At 44.4% G+C, this 23,095-nt stretch overlaps 2 protein-coding genes across 28 annotated transcripts in view; both read left to right on the top strand.

Moving 5' to 3' along the window:
• The window catches only part of ZNF638 (zinc finger protein 638), a 79,104-nt gene extending 75,625 nt beyond the window's left edge, over positions 1–3,479 (top strand). For all 16 annotated transcript variants that reach the window (XM_036334185.1, XM_036334181.1, XM_036334180.1 and 13 more), the window contains 3 exons: positions 980–1,081; positions 1,704–1,822; positions 3,162–3,479. In XM_036334185.1, the coding sequence (XP_036190078.1) occupies positions 980–1,081; positions 1,704–1,822; positions 3,162–3,233 (293 nt within the window). In that variant the 3' untranslated portion in view covers positions 3,234–3,479. The remainder of the gene's footprint in view (positions 1–979; positions 1,082–1,703; positions 1,823–3,161) is intronic.
• Positions 3,480–16,149: 12,670 nt separating this feature from the next.
• Positions 16,150–23,095, top strand: part of DYSF (dysferlin) — a 198,668-nt gene continuing 191,722 nt past the window's right edge. For 6 of the 12 annotated variants that reach the window (XM_036334167.1, XM_036334161.1, XM_036334164.1 and 3 more), the window contains exon 1: positions 16,580–16,667. In XM_036334167.1, coding sequence (XP_036190060.1) covers positions 16,580–16,667 — 88 coding nt within the window. Of the gene's footprint in view, positions 16,668–23,095 lie in introns of all 12 variants that reach the window. The other 6 variants (XM_036334154.1, XM_036334149.1, XM_036334150.1 and 3 more) reach the window with 2 other exon arrangements.

Raw genomic sequence — 23,095 nt, 5'->3', positions numbered from 1 at the left:
CTCTCTTGCTTTTGCTTTCTCCATCTATGAAGAAATAGGGATAATAATGATTTGACTTGCCTCTCTTTACACGAGATACATGCTAAATGAACGATGTGTATGTGAAAGGGATTTGTCAAGTGCTATGCAACAGTGTAAAGTATTTCAGCTACTGGGGGTAGTAAATAAGATTGCTTGGAACCAGTTCTGTCTTTGTCTTCCCCCAAGATCATATTATACAGTGTCTGCTGACATGAAGTGCTTTTTACATATTATTTATTCTGCTGGGCTTTAGCATTTGTATTTTTACTTGTGATTCTGTCTAACAAGGGTCTTAGTCTGTCAGTTTTGGCTCAGTTGGGTTGTTTTTGTTTTTTGGTTCTTTGTTTGATGGTCGCAAGGGCCTCAGTACAGAGCATCAGAATTATTCTCTGCTCATTTCCTTTTCCCCTTAATCCACACTCTTTCCCCCAACTCAATACTTTGCATACACAAGGTAACTTTTGACACTTTATTGAACTTCTTCCATTACCCTTTAAATTATTTCTGGAACAATTTATTTAAAAAATGAGCTGTTAGCTTTATTTTTTTTTAAATGTTTTTATTGATTTTTAGAGAGAGAGAGGAAAGGAGAAGGATAGAGAGAAAGAAACATCTATCACTACCTCCTGCACACCCCCTACTGTTGATCAAGCTCATGATCTTAGCATGCACCTTGACCGAGAATCAGTCCGGTGACTTCTTGGTTCATGGATCAATGCTCAACCGCTGTGCCCCACCGGCCAGGCTAGTCCATTTCTTTTAAATTCATTTAATAAGATTAAACATATTTACCTATTTAGTCCTTACATCAAAGAATCTTAGAAGAGTGGTCAGGTAGGATTAAACAAGGTGAGCCATAAACTAATCTTTGAAGGAAGGGATTATCTAATGTAAACTTTACAAAGTCTGTAAATTTATTTTAAATAACCTTTTTTATTTAAAAATTTAATGACTTTAGTTGGTGAAGAATCTGACTTTAAGGATTCAGAACCCGAACGAAAACGCAAGAAGATTGAGGACCCTTCTTTAGGGACACCAGTGGCAGCTGATGTCTCCAAAGGTAAAGTAACAATGGCACTTTTTTTCCTAATCCATAAGAAATAAAATTCAGTGCCATCATGAAGGTTTTGTTGGTTAGATGAGTAACAATAACTCATATGTCACTTCCTTTACTGTTCTGGTAAACATTGAATTAAATAACTTGCCCAGGCAGAAATTTCATTTAAGTAGAATATACTGAAAAGCTTAGCTAACCAACTTTGTTCATGGCTAGCTAAGGTGATCTGAAGGGCTCCTTATTTGTCAGAATAGCCCTCAAGCAGACAGTTGCCCATCATCTGCCTCTTTCCTGTTTTATTTTAATAGGGGATTCCAAAGCAGTTTATTTCAAAGAATCTCTATGGGATTCTTTTTTCCAGTGAATTGCTGTTCTGAAGGAATTCCCTGGCATTCCTGGAATGTTATATATAGAATTTGTTAAAGAAATAAAAACATTTTTTAAATTAAAAGCTTAATTGCTCTTGATCCCTAAATATATAGCAATCCTAGGTGTATGTTATGTTTGTATATAAGTATATACTGTGCTTGGTTTTTTGTTGTGTTTAGATAAATTGATTAACATAGCTATAAAGTATCATAAATTTTACTCCTTTCTCTTTGCCCTCTCTCTTTCTGCCCTCTAGATTTAGACTTTCTTGTACCGAAGCCTGGATTCTTCTGTCCAATTTGTTCCCTCTTCTACTCAGGTGAAAGAGCAATGACAAATCACTGCAAGAGTACACGTCATAAGCAAAATACAGAGGTAAATTTCTAACTCCCCATAAAATTTTCAGGTGATGGCATTATAGTCAAACTACTTAAGTGGCCACACAAAATATACATTCTTTCCCTTTAGGTAGGAGGACTTCTGAAGGTGTGCGCCGGTTGATTTCTCTTATTCTCCTATTCCTCTCCTTTATTGTTTCTTGCCAGTAACTTCTAGTCTTTCTTTCCCTGGCAGCATTTGCCTGAGTGGATTCTGCAGATCACTAGTCCATTGTGACACTTCATTCATTAAGTGTAGGAAGTTGTATTCTGATGCGCTCTTGCAGAGTCATCGTCACACAGCATGTTAAAGTTTCCAAATTGTCTAGTTAGAAAGAACTGCTTACCTATTTATTTAGCCCATTTTTTAACCTGATTTAATCATAGCCCCTCCCTTTTTCCCAAGTTATACACATCTTCAGGGAGTGCTATAGGGAATTATCATCAGCCATAGCTCTAGTTTCTCCTGTTTGAAACAGAGTTGTTTTTATGCATTTTCCATATTGAATTTGTGGCACAGACATTCACCTAACATTTATTAAGTTCTTATTTGCTGTAAACTTATTTAATACACCCTGGTCAACTTTATGAGGTAGATGTTATCATTCCATTTTAAAGATGAGGAAACAGTCTCAAAGAGTACCTAAAAACAAGTATCTAACCCCAAGGTCATATAGCTAGTTAATGGCAGGCCTATGATTTGAACCTAGCTTTGTTTTATTCTAGTCTTAAACCCTGAATTGCTATGTTCTAGGTTTTTTGTTTGTTTGTTTTTTAGCTCTTTGTTTATTTTTCATACACAAAAGGCCTGTTGCTGCCTTTGTACCTTTACATTGCTGTTCCTTTGCCCTCTCTTACTCCCACTTGTATTGCTGGTTGTTCCTTGTCTTTTAGGCTTCTACTTAAATATCAGCTTCCAGAAAGGCTTTTGCCCTAGAAAGAACAAGCTAAAGTAGAATCTTCTCTCCTCTACAAAAGAATCAACCTTAATCAATTACCTTATTATTTTTTCCTTTATAGGGCTTACCACTATCCAAAATTATTTATTTTTTATTGTCTCTCTTCCTCCACTAGAATGTAAGCTCTGTGTGAGGTAAAGGGCCTTACCTATTTTTTCAACCACTCTAAGCACAAAGCATAATGCCTGGTAATCATTAATATCAGATAACTGATGAATGGAAGGAAGGAATGTTAATGTAAGGCACTGTGTTTCAAATCTTTACTTTATAGGATCAGGCTCTTTTAAATTGTAATACAGTGAAATAGATTAGATTTGTATGTATGCACAGCAAAACAACATCTAATAAATATTTTATATTACAAATTGATTTTAACAGAAGTTCATGGCCAAGCAAAGAAAGGAAAAGGAGCAGAATGAGGTTGAAGAAAGAAGCTCAAGCTCTAGGTGATTGGGGAAAAATTTGTTAGAAATTTGTTTAGGGTCCAGTTGATTTGTGTATTTTTGTTATCACTAATTTGTAATTTTTGTTTCAGAAGCAAATATTCATGTTGTATAAATTTCTGATTGTCCTTGATGTAGAGAGACTGATGGGGAAAGTATGATGTGTTTGATTTTTATATCAAATCATCAGGCATGGAGAAATATCTTTTAGAAGTGTTAAAATAAATGTTCCTACTGTATATTTAAAATACCATCTTGTGTTTGTGTCTGATTTACTAAAGACTTGTTTACATGTGATTGCAGACAGGCTTCTTCTCTGTGACCACTGTGGCTTGGGATTTTGGGGAATTCTTCATGTGTTAAAACCTTTCTCCAACTATCTATGTACAGGTCAAAGATTTCTTAAAACTCCCAATTTGCTGGCTAAAATTAGTTTGCAGCATGTTTGGCCCAGGTAGGTTTGAGTAAAATTCTACTTGATTTCTCTAATGTGTTAGGAAGATATTTGTTCTGCTTCTGGACCTATCTACTATTTCTTTCACACCCACTTAAGGTAGCTCCTTGCAAGTAATTTAATAGCCTGAATCCACAAAGACAAAGCAGCCTTTACTTCTTTGCACCACTAGGATCACTTTTTAAACATTTGAATTATTACTGAATAGGTGTGTAAGAAATTACAAGGGTATAAAAAATAATAATACAGTGGGTTGTTAAATGCTGGATACAGCCCAGTACTTTAAATTTTAGAATAGACCATGCTTAAAAAATAAGCCTGCTGACTTTGAATTATTTTAGTACCTGATTTTTTAGCTCCTCCAAGAGTGCACCAATTAATAATAGAGGGTGAGTGAAGGGAACAGATACTACATTTTTAGGTTTCTTTTTCATCATAGCACAAGAGTTGCCTCACAGTCTGCAAGAGTGGAGTGAAGTTGCTTACATTATAAAAGATAAGAGCTCAAATCAATTTATAACTCAAGAAACTGGAAGAAGAATAGTAAAACCCAAAGCAACCAGAAGGACGAAAATGATAAAAGCAGAAATCATTGAAATTGAAAAGGGGAAAATGAGATGGAAAAAATTAATGAAATATAAAGGTAGTCCCTTAAATCAATAAAATCGATAAACCTCTAGTACGGTTAACAAAAAGATACAAATTGCTAATATCCAGAATGAAATGGAATACTACAACAAATTCTGCAGTGATTAAAAGAATAAAGAAATATTCACAACTCTGTTCAAAAATCACCAATTTAGAAGAAATGGACAAATTCCTTAAAAATTACAAACCACAAAAACTAAGCCAAGATGAAGTAGAGAATCTGAATAAACCTGAATAATTGCAAGTTGAATTTATAATTAATTTCAAAAAAAGATACCTCCAAACCCATACTATTTTTCTGGAGAATTTACAAAGCAAAGAATTTATACAGTCTCGCCCAGAAAATTGAAGAGAGATTACTTCTCAACTCATTTTATGAGGGATTGACTCCAGATCTGCAAGGCTGGTTCAATATTGGAAACCCAATCGATATAATCTACCATATGATATCAAAATTCAGAAAAAAGGGGCATTTGACAAATTTCAACACCCATTTGTGATAAAAACAAAACCTCATCAATACACTAAAAATAGAGTCCTCAGTCTCATAAAGAGGTTCTACAAAAAATAAAAATCTACAGCCAGCATCACACTTAATTTTGAAAGACAATGCTTTTCCTCTGAGATCAGGAACAATGAAAGTATGTCCACATTTACCACTGCTATTCAACATAGTACTACAAGTTCTAGCCATTGCTAGAAAAAAGAAAGAAAAGACACATATTAGACACATGTCTCTATTTGCAGGTAACATGACTGTCTACATGGAAAACTCCCAAGAACTAATAAATGGCTTCAGTAAGATACAAGATTAACACAAAAGTCAATTGTATTTTCTATATACTGACAACAAGCAAGTAGAAACCAAACTTTAAAAATTTGGACAGGTACATGCAAAAGAATGAAATTAGACTACTAATTTACATCATATACAAGAATAAACTCAAAATGGATAAAAGACTTAAGTGTAAGTCACAAAACCGTAAAAATTTTAGAAGAAAACACAGGCAGTAAAATCCCAGACATTTCACTTAGTGACACCTCGGGCAAGAGTAACAAAGAAAATAAACAAGTCGGACTACATCAAACTGAAAGCTTCCGTACAGCAGGAAACCAACAGAATGACAAGGGAGCCCACTGTATGGGAGAACATACCTGCCAGTAGTACATTAGATAAGGGGTTAATTTCCAAAATAACATACAACTCAATGCGAGGAAAACGATCCAGTTTAAAAATAGGCAAAGAACCTGAATAGACACTTCTCCAAAGAGGACATACAGATGGTCAATAGACGTAAGAACTAACAGGAAGGGAAGAGATTATATGCAGTGGGATGATTGGTCTCAATTACCAGGAGGAACTTGAATTGCACCTCAGTTGTTAACACCCAGCATAAAATATAATGGGAGGGTTAAACTTGAATTGCTTCTACACATACAGAAGGACTATATTTGTAACCCAGAAGATTCATGAGAGTGCCCCTTACAACTCTTGCCCAGTAGTTCTCATCAATGGAAAACTGTGGCAATTTGGTAAAGACAAGACCAGCAAAGACTCAAATCTACCCAGCCTTTATGCTGGCAGAGGGTAGGAGGAAGCTGGAATGAGTAATAGAAAAATTCAACTGTGATTATCAACAAAGGCCTTGTTATCAGATACAGACGTTGGGACTACAGCAAGCATTTGGTATGATTTTAACCCTCCCATTATATTTTATGCTGGGTGTAACAAACTGAGGTGCTCTGACAAGTACCCAATTGTAAAACTAAGAGATTTGAATATGAATAAAGATTGACCTCAGGGCCTAGGTTTGAAGGGGATCACCTTGGAGGGGAAAGAGTCCTCAAATGTTGGTATCTGTAGGATCTGATTTCTGGATCAGACATCGGGCAATGACTGGCCAAGAGAAGAGCAGTTGTGAAATACTGTGACTCTGGGTAGGAAACACTGCATCATGCTTTGTCCTGCTGTCTCAGCAGGGCTTATGGTTCAGTCCTGGTTTTCTCAAGAGGTTGTTCTCAGCTGACTCTATAGAAAGAAAGCTTTTGGAAGGGGTGAGTATTTGCCAGGGTCAGGCAATTAAATAGATTTCCTAGGCTCGGGGGAGCCCGGTTAATACAGCATGTTGTGGAAATCACAGCGTTTGGGTCTTGAAAGCTGGTCATCACCCTGGCCAGCATCCATCCTGAATATTCTTCCAGGTTTCCCTTCTGCCCTTGCTTTTCCAACCAGTTCTTTCTTGGTCAGGATTAGGTTCTATGTAGCAGATTTCTTTTTTATTTTTTTAAATATATTTTATTGATTTTTTTACAGAGAGGAAGGGAGAAGGATAGCGTTAGAAACATCGATGAGAGCAAAACATCGATCAGCTGCCTCCTGCACAACCCCTACTGGGGATGTGCCTGCAACTAAGGTACATGCCCTTGACCGGAATCCAACCTAGGACCCTTGAGTCTGCAGGCCGATGCTCTATCCACTGAGCCAAACCGGTTAGGGCAGATTTCTTTCTGAGAGATGCAATTGTTCCTTAGATAAGTCAAAACATTACCAGATGCTTGTCTTTGAGCTAGTGTAACTTCCCTTAATGTCCAGAGAATGCAAGTCTGTCTTCATCACCTCAGCTGGCCTTGCACTAGAATCATCATTCTCATCTTTCCTTCCCCTGTAATACACACATAGAGCCTTCCTTGCATGAGTCTTGGTGAGGATTTCTATGCAGAGGTATATTTTCTTAATCTGCAGTCTCCTGCCTTCTGGTTGTTACGCTTCCTTGAACAAGGAGTATCTTTCATCACTTTGTTGGATTGTTATAAATACCCCTTCTGTTAAAACCTCAAATGCTTTTATTGCAGTCTGAATGTTTGTGGCCCCTCAAATTCATATGTTGAAATCCTAACCCCTAAAGGTAGGACCTTTGATAGGTGCTTAGGTCATGAGGGTGAAAGCCTCATGAATGGGATGAGTGCCTTATAAAAGAGGCTCCAGAGAGATTCCTAGCCCCTTTCCACTGCATGAGGATGTAGTGAGAGGTCTATGTTATTTTGTTATAGCAGCCTGAATGTTCTAAGCTTACAACATTTTTACAGATGTCAGAGACCATAAATATCTATGGCTTCATTTTTAAAGTTTTAATTCTATGAAATACTAGTTACACATTCCAGTGATAACAATACCAATAATAATACCTAATATTTATTGAATGTTCACCAGGCACATATAATGTATGTCAAGCACTATTAGTAAAATTTCCTCAGCCCTAACTGGTTTGGCTCAGTGGATAGAGAATCGGCCTGCAGACCCAAGGGTCCCAGGTTCGATTCCAGTCAAGGGTATGTACCTTGGTTGCAGGCACATACCCAGTGGGGAGTTTGCAGGAGGCAGCTGGTCAATGTTTGTTTCTCTCCCATTGATGTTTCTAACTCTCCCTATCCCTTCCTCTCTGTAAAAAAAAAAAATCAATAAAATATATTTTTAAAAAAATTTCCTCAGAAAACAGAACCAGTAGGATATATATAAATGCAGAGGTTTATTATGAGGGATTGCTCTTGGATTATGGAGGCTGAGAAATCCCATGATCTGCCTTCTGCAAGCCAGAGGCCCAGAAAGCTGGTGGTGTAGTTCCAGTCCCAACCCAAGATAATTAGGGTGGAATGGGTGGAGTGGGAGAGTAGGTTGCTGATGGTGTAAGTCCTAGTCCGAGTTTGAAGGCCCAAGAACCAGGAACACCAGTAGTGTCTGAGGGCAGGAGAAGATGGTGGTCCCAGCTCAAGCAGAGAGCAAATCTATCCTTCCTCTGCTGTGTTTACTCAGTCTGTTCAGGCCCTCAAAAGGTTGGAAGATGCCCACCTGCATTGTGAGGGTGATTTTCATTCAACCTACTGATTCCAATGGTAATCTCATTCAGAAACACTCTCACAGACACATGCAGAAGTAATATTTTACCAGCTCTCTGGGCATCTCTTAGATCAGTCAAGTTGTCATAGAGTTAACCAAAGCACTTGTCCTATGAGGCAGATATATTTATAGTCCCCACTTTACAGATAAGAAAACCAAGACTCAGGAAGATAAAGTAACTTGCCCAAGACCATAGAGCTAGTGAAGAGAACTGAGGATTGAATTGAGGGTCCAACTCCAGGGTCATCCCTTTACACTGCTGCCATTGTTCTTTACTAGTCCTACTGGTTTTCCAGTTTTTAGCTGAATATTATATCCCTCATCTTCTCCCCACTCCTCCCACTGCTGTGTTTTCCCACTTAATGCCAGTTTCCAGACAGACAAGACTTCACAGTCCTTGCTGAAATGTACTCCACCTGGATTCACGAGTGCTTTCATCTGGCATCTTAGATTATGATCCGGAGAGCTGAAGCCTGTTCTTTGACAATACCTATGTCAGTGTTCATGGTCTTTGGTCTGCATAGTAACTGGGAAGCTTTTAAAAGCCAGCTCCTGGGCCATTTGCAGAGATTTTGATTCAGTAGGTCTAGGAGTGCAAGGGGCTTTTGGTGTGTCTATTTTTTACAGGAAGATTTCTGATGCAGGAGACCTTCAATTGGCCACACCAAGAAACTTGATAAGTCAAATATCCACTTTCCTTTCATTTTCGAAGTGCCAAAGAAGAAACACTGGGAATGCCACCATTTATTGCCCTCTTAACTCCTGGGAATATTCTCTAGACGTTTTCTGGTGGTATCTCCTCCTGAATTGACGGAATCCTTTGGTATGTGAGCCTCAGGAAGCTCTCTGGCTCATCTCCGCCCTGAGACACAGCAGGGACCACTCTGACCTGCTCCCCTTCATCTGCATCAGCCCCGCCTGTGCCCTCATCCTGCACCTTAGCAGAGACCCATCCATCACCAGGACCTGACTCTGCCCCCTATTGGGGCCCGGAACAGATTTCCTCACATTTGCTAAGATTGGTGCATCCTGGGATGTTGTGACTTCTTCCAGGAGATGAGATCATCTCACTTCAGAAAAAGTTTAATTCCTGTTCTGCCCTTCACTCCATCCCCTTCATTTGGATCTTCCTGCTTCCTCAGACGCATGTGCTTGCTTTTCCTTCTGTCTTTCCCAGCCTGTGTGCATGTGCACACACTTTTCATCATCCTGTCTAGAGACTCCTCATCCTCTAGCATTAATTCAAAAGGAGGACTATGCCGCAAATGGACCCTCCTGCATTAGTCCCAAAGCATTCACCCTGCAGTTCAGCAGACGGGCCACTCTCCACTCCCTGCTCAGGGGCAGGGCTTTCTGGGGGGAATGTCAGACCAGAGGAACTTCAGCCCTCCTTTCTGAGCATACTCCTTTCTGCTGTATCAGCAGCCAGGCCTGAGCAGACAGAAATAAATACTTGTCTATTCATTGAGTGTTTACTGAGTGTTTATTATGGTAGGTTCTCAGGAAGGCCCCCTCCATAAGAAATTGACACTGACACTACCAGGAGTTTTTCTTCTCAGGGGAAGCAGATGAGGTGACCAGAGTGTGACCAGGGTCGGTGGTTCTTAGCAAGCTTCACCAAAAAATCATGTTCGGTGTTCAGATGATCTCCTGGTAAAAAATCTGTTGCTGCTTTTTTCCTTTCTGTTTTCTATTGGAAATCAGTATCAAAATGTGTCTCTTGGTTTCCCAGTTGCGCTGACAGAGGCTTAGTTTATTAGTTTCTTATGGCTGCTCCAACCAGTTGTCACAAATGTGGCAATTAAAACAATAACTTGATTCTTCTGCAGTTCTGGAAGCCAAAAGTCCAAGATTAAGGTGTCAGCAGGACCATACTCCCACCAAAGGCTTTTAGGGGAGAATCCAGTCCTTGCCTCTTAGTCTGTTGGCTGCCTAGCATTCCTTGACCTGTGGCCCCATCACTTCAATCTTCTGCCTCTATCTTCGCATCGCCTTCTCTGTTTGCCTCATTTCCCTCTGCCTCTCTGACCAGGATACAAGTGATTGCATTTAGGGCCCAATGCAATAATCCAGAATAAATGCCTCCTCTCTAGATCCTTAACTTCATCGCATGTTTTGCCATCTAAAGTAATATTCACAGGTTCTGGGGATTAGGAAGTGAACATATCTTTGTGGAGGCATTTTTCTGCCTGCCACACGTGGCTGTGGGAAGTAGGTACCCTGTGTTGTCAGCCCCCAAAGATCAAGCAAGAGAAGCCCACCCCCCTAACCCTGGACCATATAGAGAGTTAAGGAACCTCACTTTAAGCAGAGGGCAGAAAAGTGGACATTTTGGGATTTCATAGGAAATAAAGAATAAAATATTTTGATCAGCTTCTATATCTTGATGTGCTGTAATTTCTTACCAGCTATGATAAAAATAAAATAAAAATCTTACCTAGGCCAGAGAAGAGAGGCACCCCTGCTTCTGGAAGACCCCAAAATAGTGCTTTGCATACATTTTACTTTCATTTTATCCTCACCATACACTGATTATATTCACCTTACAGATGAGGAAACCACAGCTCAGAGATGTTAAATCTGTCAGCGGTCAGGTGGTAACTGGGATCTAACACTGTTCCCACCCCACTTCCTGCCCCCAGTACATCATGGCCCACCAGATTCCTCTGCCCAGAAGACCTGAGTTCACAGAAGCGAAAATGTATTGACCTTGGTTTAAGTAATATTTCTGTAAATTGCCAAAGTTGAAAAGTGCTCTACTTCTTTCTTTTCTTCCCCAGAAGAGAAACAAACTGTAATCTGAGAGAATTTTAAGAATTGAACAAACTAAACTGGTAAATATAGGTAAAATCTAAGCAAATCTAGATAAATTTTTAAAAAATATATTTTATTGAATTTTTACAGAGAGGAAGGGAGAGAGATAGAGAGTTAGAAACATTGATGAGAGAAACATCGATCAGCTGCCTCCTGCAAACCTCCCACTGGGGATGTGCCCGCAACCAAGGTACATGCCCCTGACTGGAATCGAACCTGGGACCTTTCAGTCTGAAGGCCAACGCTCTATCCACTGAGTCAAACTGGTCAGGGCTCTAGAAAATTTATGTAAGTCTTTTTATAACTTTGGGATGAGGCAGGGAACTTACCAAGCCAACAAAGGTAGAAACCACAGGGAAAGGACTAATAAATTTAACTACATGAAGATGTATATCTTCTGCAGGTTGGCCAGGCTATCTACAGAGTAGAATTCATTTCTAGGGAGTTCCTGAGATGAAGCTGACTGCCTGCCTGTTTATTTCCTCCGGCTAGAGATCCTGACTTCGATGCTGCCATAGTCTAGGAGGGTCACCATGTGTCATTCATTGTTCAGTATACTACCTGCGTGGCATACACACGTAGCCGCCCTGGTTATTCTCATGATGCCCCAAGTAAAAGATGGACCCCAGCCCATAAAGATTGCCCTGACAATAAAACACACACACACACACACACACACACACACACACACACACACACACACACCTCACCTCATCCTCTGAGGAGTATTCTGGGTTACATCAGAGCTCTAACTCCTTATACTCTTCACTTCCTCTCTTCCTTCATGGACTGATCCCAAACATAACCCCAAGGAGAAATATAAGATGCTGGTTTTGCTTAATGTATCTTGAATGTCATAATGAGGTTCTTTTACAGCAAGAAACAGAACTATGCTTCAAGTTACCTGAAGCAAAATATGAAAAGCAAAATATGACTAGAAAGACTAGTCAGTTGGATTCTTGGCTGCTAGCAATAGCAGCCGAGCCTTGACATCTGAGGCAAAAGAGGATTACAAGAGAGGTTTGGGGGCTCAGAATGGCAGCCTCCGGTAGGAAGTGGGCAGGACTCAGGGCAGCAGGAGCCACAGTGGGAACACGCTGGTCACTGGCAGTCACTGCAGCTGCCACATCTGACTTCCTGAAGCTTCTTAAGGACTTACTTCAAATCCGGGAGAGTGGTCGACTGGCTGAGTCCGGGCCATGCTGCACAGTGATGGGGACAGGGCCCTGGCTCTCTGAAACTTCCATAGAGAGAGGCAGGCACCTCTGCTCCCAAAAACTGCTCACAGGGAGTGGGGAGAAGGTGTTTTATGAAGGGGAGGGAGAAAGCTGAGAGCCCCAAATGACCACCACCCTCAAGGCCATCTCTCAGAATTCATAGACTCATGAGGAATGGGATCCAGGAACAACCTTTCTCTCTGTTCCTTCCACCCCATCTCCTGCTTATGATCTCATTTTCTCTGACTGCAGAACATTCTCCATTTCATGCATGTGGCTCCGCTGAGCCCCCAGTTTTATTCATCGCAGCTCCAACCAAACATAGGCTAGCAGCTCTCAGACTCAATTCCAGATTCCTGGGAGAGATCGTCAGATTGGTTCAGCTTGACTCAGATTTCTTTTCCTGCTGCCAGGGTGGTCTCAGAGACCGTGGTTCTTTTAAGTAGAGAAGACACCCCAAACACGTCCTACATATAGAGGAATGAAATCAGGTGCCTTCTCACTGGGGCTCATTTCTGAACAGATGGGGCTCTGTGCATGAAGAATTTGAAGAGAACCTACCATGTGAATAAGTGATGCAGAGAAGTTGTGAGGGGGATACTTAACTTATAAAGAAGACTGGTTCTTTTCAAACCACTTTAGTCACACCATATTTGCAAACAGCTACGTGCTTCTTAGATCCAATTTTAGCTCTGCCTTAGAGCAGGTTCATATTACTTTATGCATCTGAATAGAGTCAAACTGTACTTTAAAAATAGGTCAGCCTGAATGGTGTGGCTCAGTGGTTGAGCATTGACTTATGAACCAAGAGGTCACTGTTAGGTTCCATTGATCATTGATTGCTGCCTCCTGCATGCCCCCTTCTGGGGATTGAACCCCAACCCGGGCATGCAGGAGGCAGTGATCAATGATTCTCACTCATCAGTGCTGTTTCTCTCTCTCTCTCCCTCCCTCTTCTTTCCTCTCTGAAATCAATAAAAAATGTATTTTTTTAAAAAAATAGACTATAATTTGGGCTTTCCCTAGATCAACAGGACCTTGCCCTTCTTCCCAATGAAATTAAATTTGACTCCCTACTTGGTACCTTTCTCTAAAACTTGAATCTGACAAACTTCTGCCACAAAGCACCCTATAAATCTTGGTTAAATGAATGAGTGAATGAATCAATTAGTCAATCACTTTATCCAGCAACACATAATGGCCAAGTGAAGCAGCAAGATATTTGATCTACTCCACCTGGTCTGCAGAATGCCCCTCATACTCCCTGCAGCTCTATTAGCTCCATCCCACTTTCCCCATCCCAGGACAAGTCATCATCACGTCTCACCTTGACCCTCTGCTGTAGCTTCTAACTGGTCTCCTCACCTCTACTCTGGCCTCTTTTACTTCATTCTCCAAAAAAGCAGCCAGAGGGAGCTTTTGAAAAGTAAGTTGGTTCTTATTATTCCTATGGACTTAGCAGGCCTTGGGTACCTTCCCATAGGCCCCGCTGGTTCTCTATAGCAGCGATTTTCAATCAGGGTGTCACAAGAATTTTTAAAACACGCAATACCTATTTAGTTAGGGACACTGACCTCTTTTCCCTTAGATTGTCAAATTAAAAAAAAAAAAAAAAAAGACAGCCAACATAACAATAGCTGTCTGGTGTGAATAAATCAAAATTGTGCCTATTTTTTTGTCAGATCGACCAAAATATATTTTTTGTTGTGCCACAGCATTTTAGTGATTAGTTTATGCGTGCCATGAGATGAAAAGGGTTGAAAACCGCTGCTCTCCAGCCTCACCTCCTCCACCCTCCCAATCTGCACTGTAGTCACGATGTTCTTTCCGCACTCTTCCCGGGGCCTTGACCCAGAGCACTCCCTTCCTTCTCTTTAGAACACACTTGTCCTCTCTGGTCCAACCTCAGTCTTGTCCAGTGAACTCCAAATTGGCCTTCTGATCTCATCTCCAATAGCTGTCAGTGTCCCCGGGTCCCTGCTATCTGCTCTCACACCCACCCATTTTCTGTCCTTATTACACATACAGGTTTGTAATGGTCGTGATTGCCTTGGTTATTTCATAGATACCAGTTTCCTCTACTGAAGTGGAAACTTCTTGAAGTCAGGGGCTGTATTGGTTTTCTCAAGCTGCCATAACAAAAGCTCACACACTGGGTGACTTAAGCAATAGAGATTTATTGTCGCACTGCCTGGAGGCTAGACATTTAAGATCAAGTTGTTGGTTGGCAGGTTTGGTTTCTTCTGAGGCTTCTCTCCATGGCTCACTGTGTCCACATGGTCTTTCCTCTGTGTGAGCACATTTATGGTGTCTCTTTGTGTGTCCAAATTCTTTGAATTAGAACCCACTCAAACAGCCTTGTTTTAACGACGTAGTCACCATTTAAAGGCCATACCTTCAAATACCGTCACATTCCTAACTGGGGTTAAGGGCTTCAACATCTGGATTTTAGGGGGCCACAATTCAGCCCATAACAGTGACCATGTTACTTGTCCTCGCCATTGAGTCTCCGACCCCTAGAATGGTGCTTGGCATGTTGTAGGACTTGATACATACCTGTCAAATGAATGATTACATTTACCCCCTCCCTTTTCCTCTCCCCCATCACATATTGTGCTAGAGACAAATAAAAGAGGAGGCACAGATTGCAACAAAAGCCTAAGTGACCACAGGAAATGTTTGCTATCCTGATCTTAAAATTACAGACCCCCCTTAGCTGGCTTGGCTCAGTGGATAGAGCGTGGGCCTATGGACTGAAGGGTCCCAGGTTTGATTCCGCTCAAGGGCACTTGCCTCCTACCTTGGTTGCAAGCTTGATCCTGGCCCTGCTCTGGGAGGCAACCAACCAATCAATGTGTCTCTCTCACATCAATGTTTCTCTCTCTGTATCTCCCTCTCTCTTCACTCTCTAAAAAGCAATAGAAATTCTCAGGTGATGATTTTTGAAAAATTACAGACCTTGGGGGAATGTTTCCCCCTCCTGGTACCTCCAAACCAGCCCTGCCAGCCGCTGACCCTTCCTGCCCTGGAGGGGCAGATGGAGGAGAAGTTTTGCTGACAGCTGCGCAAGCATCCACGTAGCTCTCTTTAGAAGGTGAGTCACCCAACTGCTGGGCCTGCGGATCTGCACGGCTCCCTCCCGGAAGGCAGCTTAGCAATAGGTACTGGGACCTAAAAAAAGGCATGTCCTTCTCCAGGGCTAGGAATCCAATCTGAGGAACTAGCAGAAGGGGACTGAGATAAGTTTTGTTTTTTTCTAATCCAAGTTTTATAATCCAATCAATATAACATTTTTTTATTTGCCATATAAAAATTACTTCTCACTATTACAATAGTGAGAAACTGGGAAGAGCCTAAGAGTGTAGCAACAGGAGAAAGCTTTGCAAATCTAGTCCATTCCAATGGTAGAAAATCAGGTAGTTCCTGAGAAATTTGTGAATGAAGGATTTTTAATGATGTGAGAAAATGTTACATGAAATAGCAGGACAAGATCTCAGATATATAATAAATAATGTAACTTCCACGCATATATACGTACATTCACAGGAAAAGCCTGGATTGGTAAAAATCCAAATGTGAATGCTATTTTTTTCCTAGACTCAGAGATTTCTTGCGTGTGTGTGTGTGTGTGTGTGTGTGTGTGTGTGTGTGTGTGTGTGAAAAATAGCATGTGTTGCTTTTACAACCAGAAACGAGGGAGCAAAGTTTTTTTACCGGCAGCCGGCGCTTCTTGTCAATGAAATTCCTCAGCCCAGCGCCTGCTCCCAGCTTGGCCCCGGATCTCGCTGCGGCCCAGGGCGGTCCCGGCGGCTCGGCTCGGTGCGGGAGTGAGTGCTGGCATCCCTGGGCCCGGAGGAGGCGGCAGCTCAGCTCCGCGCTCGGCCGGAGGTGGGAGGTCAGGGGCGGGTCCAGGAGGGAGAGCTGGCTGCTCACAGCGCCCGCCGGGAGCGCAGGTCCAGCCGGGCCACCGCGGCCGCCGCCCAGCCCGTGTCCGCGCGGCCAGGTGCAAAATGCCGTGTCATCGGGAGAGTCCGCGGCCGGAGCATTGAATTACAGCCCAGCCGAGCCCGGGAGGACGGCGAAGGTGGAGGAAGAGCAGAGGCCCGCGAGCCCCCCCAGGGCGCGCTGAGCGGCGGGGCAGCGCCGCGGGAGGGGGACGGAAGGCCGCCCCTCGGGGCCGCCCGGCCGGCTGCTCCTCTTTCGGGCAGGTCTGCGAAGCGAGCCAGTGCTCTGAGCCGCGCTCTCCAGGGAGGCACCCTCGCCGCGCCCTTCCCCGGCCCTCTCCGCGCCCCGCCCCGGGGCCAGGGCCCTAACTCGTGCCAGTCATGCTGAGGGTCTTCATCCTCTACGCCGAGAATGTGCGAACCCCGGACACCGACATCAGCGATGCCTACTGCTCGGCGGTGTTTGCAGGTAGGAGGGGTCTGCGATCCCGGCCGGCAGGAGGTGGGGGTCGGGCAGGGGACGCCGCGGCCCTCCATGACCCGCGAGACTCACCGCCCCGGCCAGGCTGACTCTGGGGGCTGCAAAGAAGCATGTCCTGGGGACTCAAAGGGAAACGGCAGGGAGGGAGAGGCGGCTGAGCTGCGCTTCTCCGATGGAAGCTGAGCCCAGGTTGGGGCTGAGGTGGGCCTGGAGGGGGGGCCAGTGTCTCTTTCCACAGACGGCATCTCTTAGCACAGGTCTCTCTGCGCCGTGGGCTGCGAAGCACTGTGCTGTCCGGCTCCCCAGCTCTCCCCGGAAGGCTGGGTCCAGGCCTATTTATAACTCAGCTCTCCTCGCGGGGCCCAGGCCGAGGCCTTTGGTCTCAGTCACAGGCCAGGCGGGCAGGCCAGCAGCCACTGGGGCAGCGGCACCGCCCACCAGCCCAGGGGGCACTACCTTGGCTTTGGGCACTGGATGGGGAAAATTTAGCAGCAGGAACAACTGTCACCAGCACCACCTCTAAGGACTTTCTTCCCCTACCCCGAGACGGGAGGGAGCCTGTGGGGGTGAGCCTGGGGGTGGTATCTCCGTCAGCAGATGGGGGCTACCGAGCAGGGGGCCTGCTCCCCTGTCAGATTGGGATCCCCCACGGGATGATCTCCACGTGGGTCTGAGGACTTTCCTTCTGGAGGTGAAGGCTGGGCTGGGTCAGCTTCCTCTCCACCCTTAGGGGCCAAGCCAGAACTGCGGCTACACAGCCGGGTCTTTGGGTTTGGAGACAAACTGTGGGAGAAGGACCAGGGGCAGGAGTGTGAGAGGTACCTGCGCATTCCCTCAGCCTCCATTACAGTCATCCCCGTCTCCCTAGAGAGGGGGCTACGTCCCAGGCACCTGGAACTCAGAGTATCAGCCGGTCCCTTTCAGTTTCATGAGCTCCTGGAAATCCCTGCTCCCAGGTGCCCATGTGCACACATGCTCCCACACACCTGCACACCTGCCAGTGCATGTGACACCTGCAGTGCTCCAAGGAGTAGGGCAGTGATGGCGAACCTATGACACGCGAACTCATTTTTTTGGTTGATTTTTCTTTGTTAAATGGCATTTAAATATATAAAACAAATATCAAAAATATAATGTTGTAATGTACCCCGGGAATCACAGAAGGACGCCTTAAGAAGTCGAATTAAAGAGTCACATTTATTGCAATCCGGGACTATGAGGGGCCATTTTGCTTTCCCAAATCTCATAGTAACAAGATGGTCACAGCTCCAGGGTTATATAGGCAAAAAAATCACAAAGGTAATTATAGTTTTGGGTCTCAGAGTCACTGAATTGACAGAAACACATTATCTAGAGCCCTCGGGTCTGGAATGAGGAACCTGGGTTAAACTTAGGCATGTTATCTAAATTACAGTTTTGGGTCTCTGGAACTCTGAGTCAACAAGGGTACTTAACTGGAGCCCTCTGACCTTGGGATAACTGTGCTGTCTTCCCCAGGTAAAGGAAAATGTGCTTTCTAAGACCAGTATGACCACAACCCATGGGATATTCACATTACAATCAATAAGGCATTTAATCGAATGGGATGATTTGTATAATTCAGAAAATCAAAATAACCTGTCCATTGTTAAACAAAGCAAAGAGGTACCATACTTCAATAAGTCTTTGTTTTACTATGGTTGCAAATATCAAAAAATTTCTATATGTGACACGGCACCAGAGTTAAGTTAGGGTTTTTCAAAATGCTGACATGACGAGCTTAAAAGGTTCGCCATCACTGGAGTAGGGACACTAAAAGGACACAGGCATGTGGTCACAACAGCACACACACACACACACACACACACACACACACACACATACTCCTGGGCCTGCGGCCAGGAAAGCAGCCTAGACCAGGAGGAGGGACAGAGGGGGCATTAGAGGTGACCCTCCAGCTGTGTTTGGAGGTGACACTCCAGCTGTGTGTTTTTCCTAACGTGCCACTTTGGCCTGTTCCCCCGTTTCCCACAGCTGCCTCTGGAAACGAGCTTTAGCAAGGTGTTTCCAGGGGAAGGGCAAGGGCATGAATGGGGGCCTCCACATTCCCTCTGTTTTCTCACCTGCATGGCCCAAGCTTGTAGCCTGGCTGAGGGGAGCAGCCCTGGGCTCCGTGTGGTACAGCTCCAGGGAACACGCTGTGTCCTGACAATGTCCCTGTGGCTGAGGGGAGGGAGGATATTCTCAGGCTGTGGAGGGAGGACAGGCGCCCTGTGCATTAAGCAGCTGCCTCTCCCTCCGGCACCTCTCCCCCATCACCGTCTCTCCCCCAAGGGCTGAGCAGGCTTTGTGCACAGCATCTGGAGCGGTCGGTCCAGTGCACAGATGAACCCTAAGAGAGCCCACCCTGAGCTCCTGCCTCTGTTCTTAGGGGTCTTGTCTCCTCTGGGGTGCAGATTTTCCTCCACCTTCCCTGATCACACCCCCACCTTCCAGTATCCCCCCTACACACACACTGCCTCACACTTTATGACCGCCCTGGTCCCCCTACCCAGGCAGGCTCAGAACCCTCGCAGGGGAAAGGAAGGAATGAATAATGAATGGGGAAGCACTTTCTAACCCAGAAGTACTTCACCCACAGGAAGTACTGCTGGGGTTGGCTGCTCTCGTCATTATTTCAGCCTCAAGCGCTGTCTGTGGAACAGTCTTTCCCATCCTCCATCCACATCCCTATCTCTGACTGAGCCCCTCCCCCCATCTGCCTGATGTCAGTGTGTGATCCTGCCTGTTTTTGCTGCTTGGCTCCTCGATGTGGGCTCCCCTTTCCCTGGGGAGAAAGAACGTTCTCTGTGCTGACTGTGGGGGCCCTCAGCCTGTGGCGGGGGCTGGCTGGAACCCCCACTTGAAGTCATCACAGTCACTGTCAGGCAGTCACTGGGAATGCAGGCCCTCCCTCCCACAGCCCTGGCCACATTCCACCTCCTGCACTGGCCAACCTCTTAGCCCATGTCCAAATTTGGCCTCCCTGCGGCATTCAGGCCTGCGGGGCCTCCTTCTCCCTGCCAGGGCCAGGTTGGTGACTGATTGCAGGGAAGGCGCTGGTCTCAGGGACACACTACCCAGATCAAACACCCTTCTGGGAAGCCTTGCTCACCGGCTGGCCCTCCCCTGGCCTCCCCAGGCTCTTCAGGTTTGACTCCCAGATGATAATATCCCACATGACACCTTGTCTCCCCCATGCACCCATACATCCATTTCCTGCTCACAACAGCTTTGTGAGGCCTGTGGACCAAAAAGGTCCACAAACTAAACCCGACGAGCTCAGGGGAGGCCAGCATGGAGCCCTTACAAACTCAGAGACCGAAAGTAACCACATGGAATGGTATGAACATAAAAATTCCTGACTGAAAGTGGGTCATGGCACAGTCACGTCCCAGGCATGAACTTCCTTGGCTAAGGTCAGTCTTTACCTCAAGGGGGCCTGTCTATGTCTTTTTGTATCTAAGGTAACATACCTTTGAAATGTCAAAGCAGTCTCCTTTTCACAACCCCTCAGGGCGCAACCATCTCTACGTGCTGTAAATGTTAACTATCGTGGACCCACAATGTAATAAGAGTGTGTATCTCTCCCTTGCACTCTTTATCCAGTCCTAGAGATCCCCCCCCTTTGCTTTCTCCTGCCTCCCTAATCTACCCCCAATGAACTTCAGGCGACCCTCCTGAAGGCTCCTCCTTTGATTATAATGTATAAATAATGTATAAAACACGGTGGAACCTTGGTTCTCAAACTCAATTTATTCCAAAAACCGAATCATTTTTTTCCCATTAGAAATAATGTAAATTGAATTAATCCGTTCCAGACCCCCAAAGGATTCCCTGTTTTAACCTTTCTTATATACAGTACTTGTCTAATGTACTGTTTAATCTGTAAATAAACACTTCTTTTCTTAAATTTATCAAACCACCCCCTACTAGCCTTAAACAAAGTCACTTTAAGCATTCGGTCCAGGAATGTCTTCCAGGTCAGCATGTAGCCTCTTTGCTTGTTCCTATATCACCGCCTCCGAAAATGGCTGTCACTGGCTAACTGCTTTTCCAAATCAACAACAGCTTTTCTACCTCTTCAACTGTCTGTGATCATTGTTTCGTTCACACTCTTAGCAACGTTAGCACTCTAGATGGCTTTTTTTATATTTTAAAATTGTGCTAATTGTTAATTTTGCTAGCAACAAAAATCTTCTCTCCTTTGTTTGTTGCCTGAGAAACGCCTCTTGTCAAGCGGATACGGTTGTCAGTTCAAAAACCGAAGTTTGGTTCGACAACTGAGACATTTTTTTCTGTGAACAACTTGGTGGAGAACTGAATTGTTCCATCCAGATGGGAGACATTTGAGAAATGAGATTTGTCTGTAGCTGTAAAACGGACTTTATCTGGAATATTTTCTCAATCCGTTGAGATTTTGCTTCTCTGCAGTCCTCATAGTTTGGCTCAAACTCTTACAAGAATTTTCCTTAAGGCTGGACATTCTTTTGTCGGCAGGTCAAAGGGCAGGGATATTATTCTCCTTCACAGACGAGTAAAGTGGCCCAGAGAAGTGCAGGGGCCTGGCAAAGGTCACACAGTGACCCCACTTCCGTCATCCGTCTCTCTCTTTTTAAAAAATATATTTTGTTGATTTTTTACAGAGAGGAAGGAAGAGGGATAGAGAGTTAGAAACATCGATGAGAGAGAAACATCGATCATCTGCCTCCTGCATACCCCCTACTGGGGATGTGCCCGCAACCACGTACATGCCCTTGACCGGAATCAAACCTGGGACCTTTCAGTCCGCAGGCTGACGCTCTATCCACTGAGCCAAACCAGTTAGGGCCATCAGTCCCTCTCTTATCAGCATCCATGGCTCACAGATAAGAAAGTGCTTTGGAAAGCATAACATGTGCTGCCTACCCCTGGGCAAACCCACAGCCAGCACAGGGGAGGACTGTACTTGGAATGCCAAACATGGGGGAGTGCAAGGCTGCAGGGAACAGTGTAATACAAATGACCAAAAGATGGAGGATTCTGATTTTAAAAATGTATTAATCCCAAGGAGAGAGGATGGGTATTCGTTAAGCATGAACAAGGTACTATTTTCAGATGCTGTTTCTTTAAACCCTCCCAACAATCCTATGAAAAAGGCATATTTAACTGATGTTATACTTATTAGCTGCTTGCCACTGTTCTAAATTGAACTTATGTATTATGAGCTGTATCACATTCCAGTTAAATTTATCAAAGTACATATATGTAAATGCGTAATCCTTCTGGCAACCATATTTGGTAGCAACTATCATCACCCCCATTTTACAGATGAGAAAACTGAGGCACAAAGAGGTTATGTTATATACTAGTAAGTAGTGGAGTTGGGATGCAAGGCCACAGGATCTGGCTCCAGAGCTCTTGTCTTTACCCACTCTACCATCTCCCTCTAGTCTTAGCTCTGATTTACAAGAGTCAAGAAGTAAAGGGGGAGGGGCAGGAAATTTTTTTTCATTAATCTTCACCAGAGGATATTTTTTTAAATTGATTTTTAGAGAGATTGGAAGGGAAGGGGAGAGACAGAGAGGGAAACATCAATGTGAGAGAGACACATTGATTGGTTGCTTCCCACACATGCCCTGACCAGGGCTGGGGATAGAGCCTGTAACCAAGGTAGGAACCCTTCTGTTTGGGGGCCAACACTTTATCCATTGAACCAAACCGGCTAGGGCGGAGGGGCAGGATTTGAATCCAGGTCTGGCTCACGCCCTGGAGCCTAGTCTCCATCTGAGGTTGCCTGCTCACATCCTGCCGTAGCTCACTCACTGTCTATACTGCCACTCAGTCCCTATCTTTCCCAAGCACAGACAGCCTCACTCTTGCTCTCTGGTCTAGAGGATTCTTTCTTACTCAGAGGGGTCTCCGCTCTTCTGTATCACCTTCTCTGGGTCTCATGGGACTATTCAGTCATCAGTTGGTCCAGAATGCCCCCTCTAGGCATTAACCTCATGCCAGGCCATCTCACAGGGCTCTGGCAGACCCTGGTGGCTGTTCAGGGTCTGATAAGCAGGATCATGGGCATAGGGCACTGAGGAGGGCAGCCTGCAATGGGTAAGGCAGGTACTCTGGGGCATCCAGAAGGGGGCAGTGTAACCTTGGGTTCCAAGCTTAGCCAGTCCAGTATGAAGTTGGGTGGAGGGGCTCAGGAGGGCAGATAGCTGGTAGCCTTGGTCACATTCCAGTGGGACAAGAGCATCAAACAAGAGGGAGAGAAAGATGGTAGCTGAGAGCATTGACTCTGGACCCAGACTGCCCGAGGTCTTGGATTTTGAATAGTTCTGCTTTCCAGCTATGTGTCTTTAAGCCAATTATTTAACCACGCTGTGTCTCAGTCTCCTCACTTGTGAAGTGTTGATAAT

This window comes from Myotis myotis, unplaced genomic scaffold, assembly GCF_014108235.1.
Source record: "Myotis myotis isolate mMyoMyo1 unplaced genomic scaffold, mMyoMyo1.p scaffold_m19_p_14, whole genome shotgun sequence".
Lineage (NCBI taxonomy): Eukaryota > Metazoa > Chordata > Mammalia > Chiroptera > Vespertilionidae > Myotis > Myotis myotis.
The sequence above is the reverse complement of the archived record's forward strand: the minus strand, read 5'-3'. Positions and strand labels throughout refer to the sequence as shown.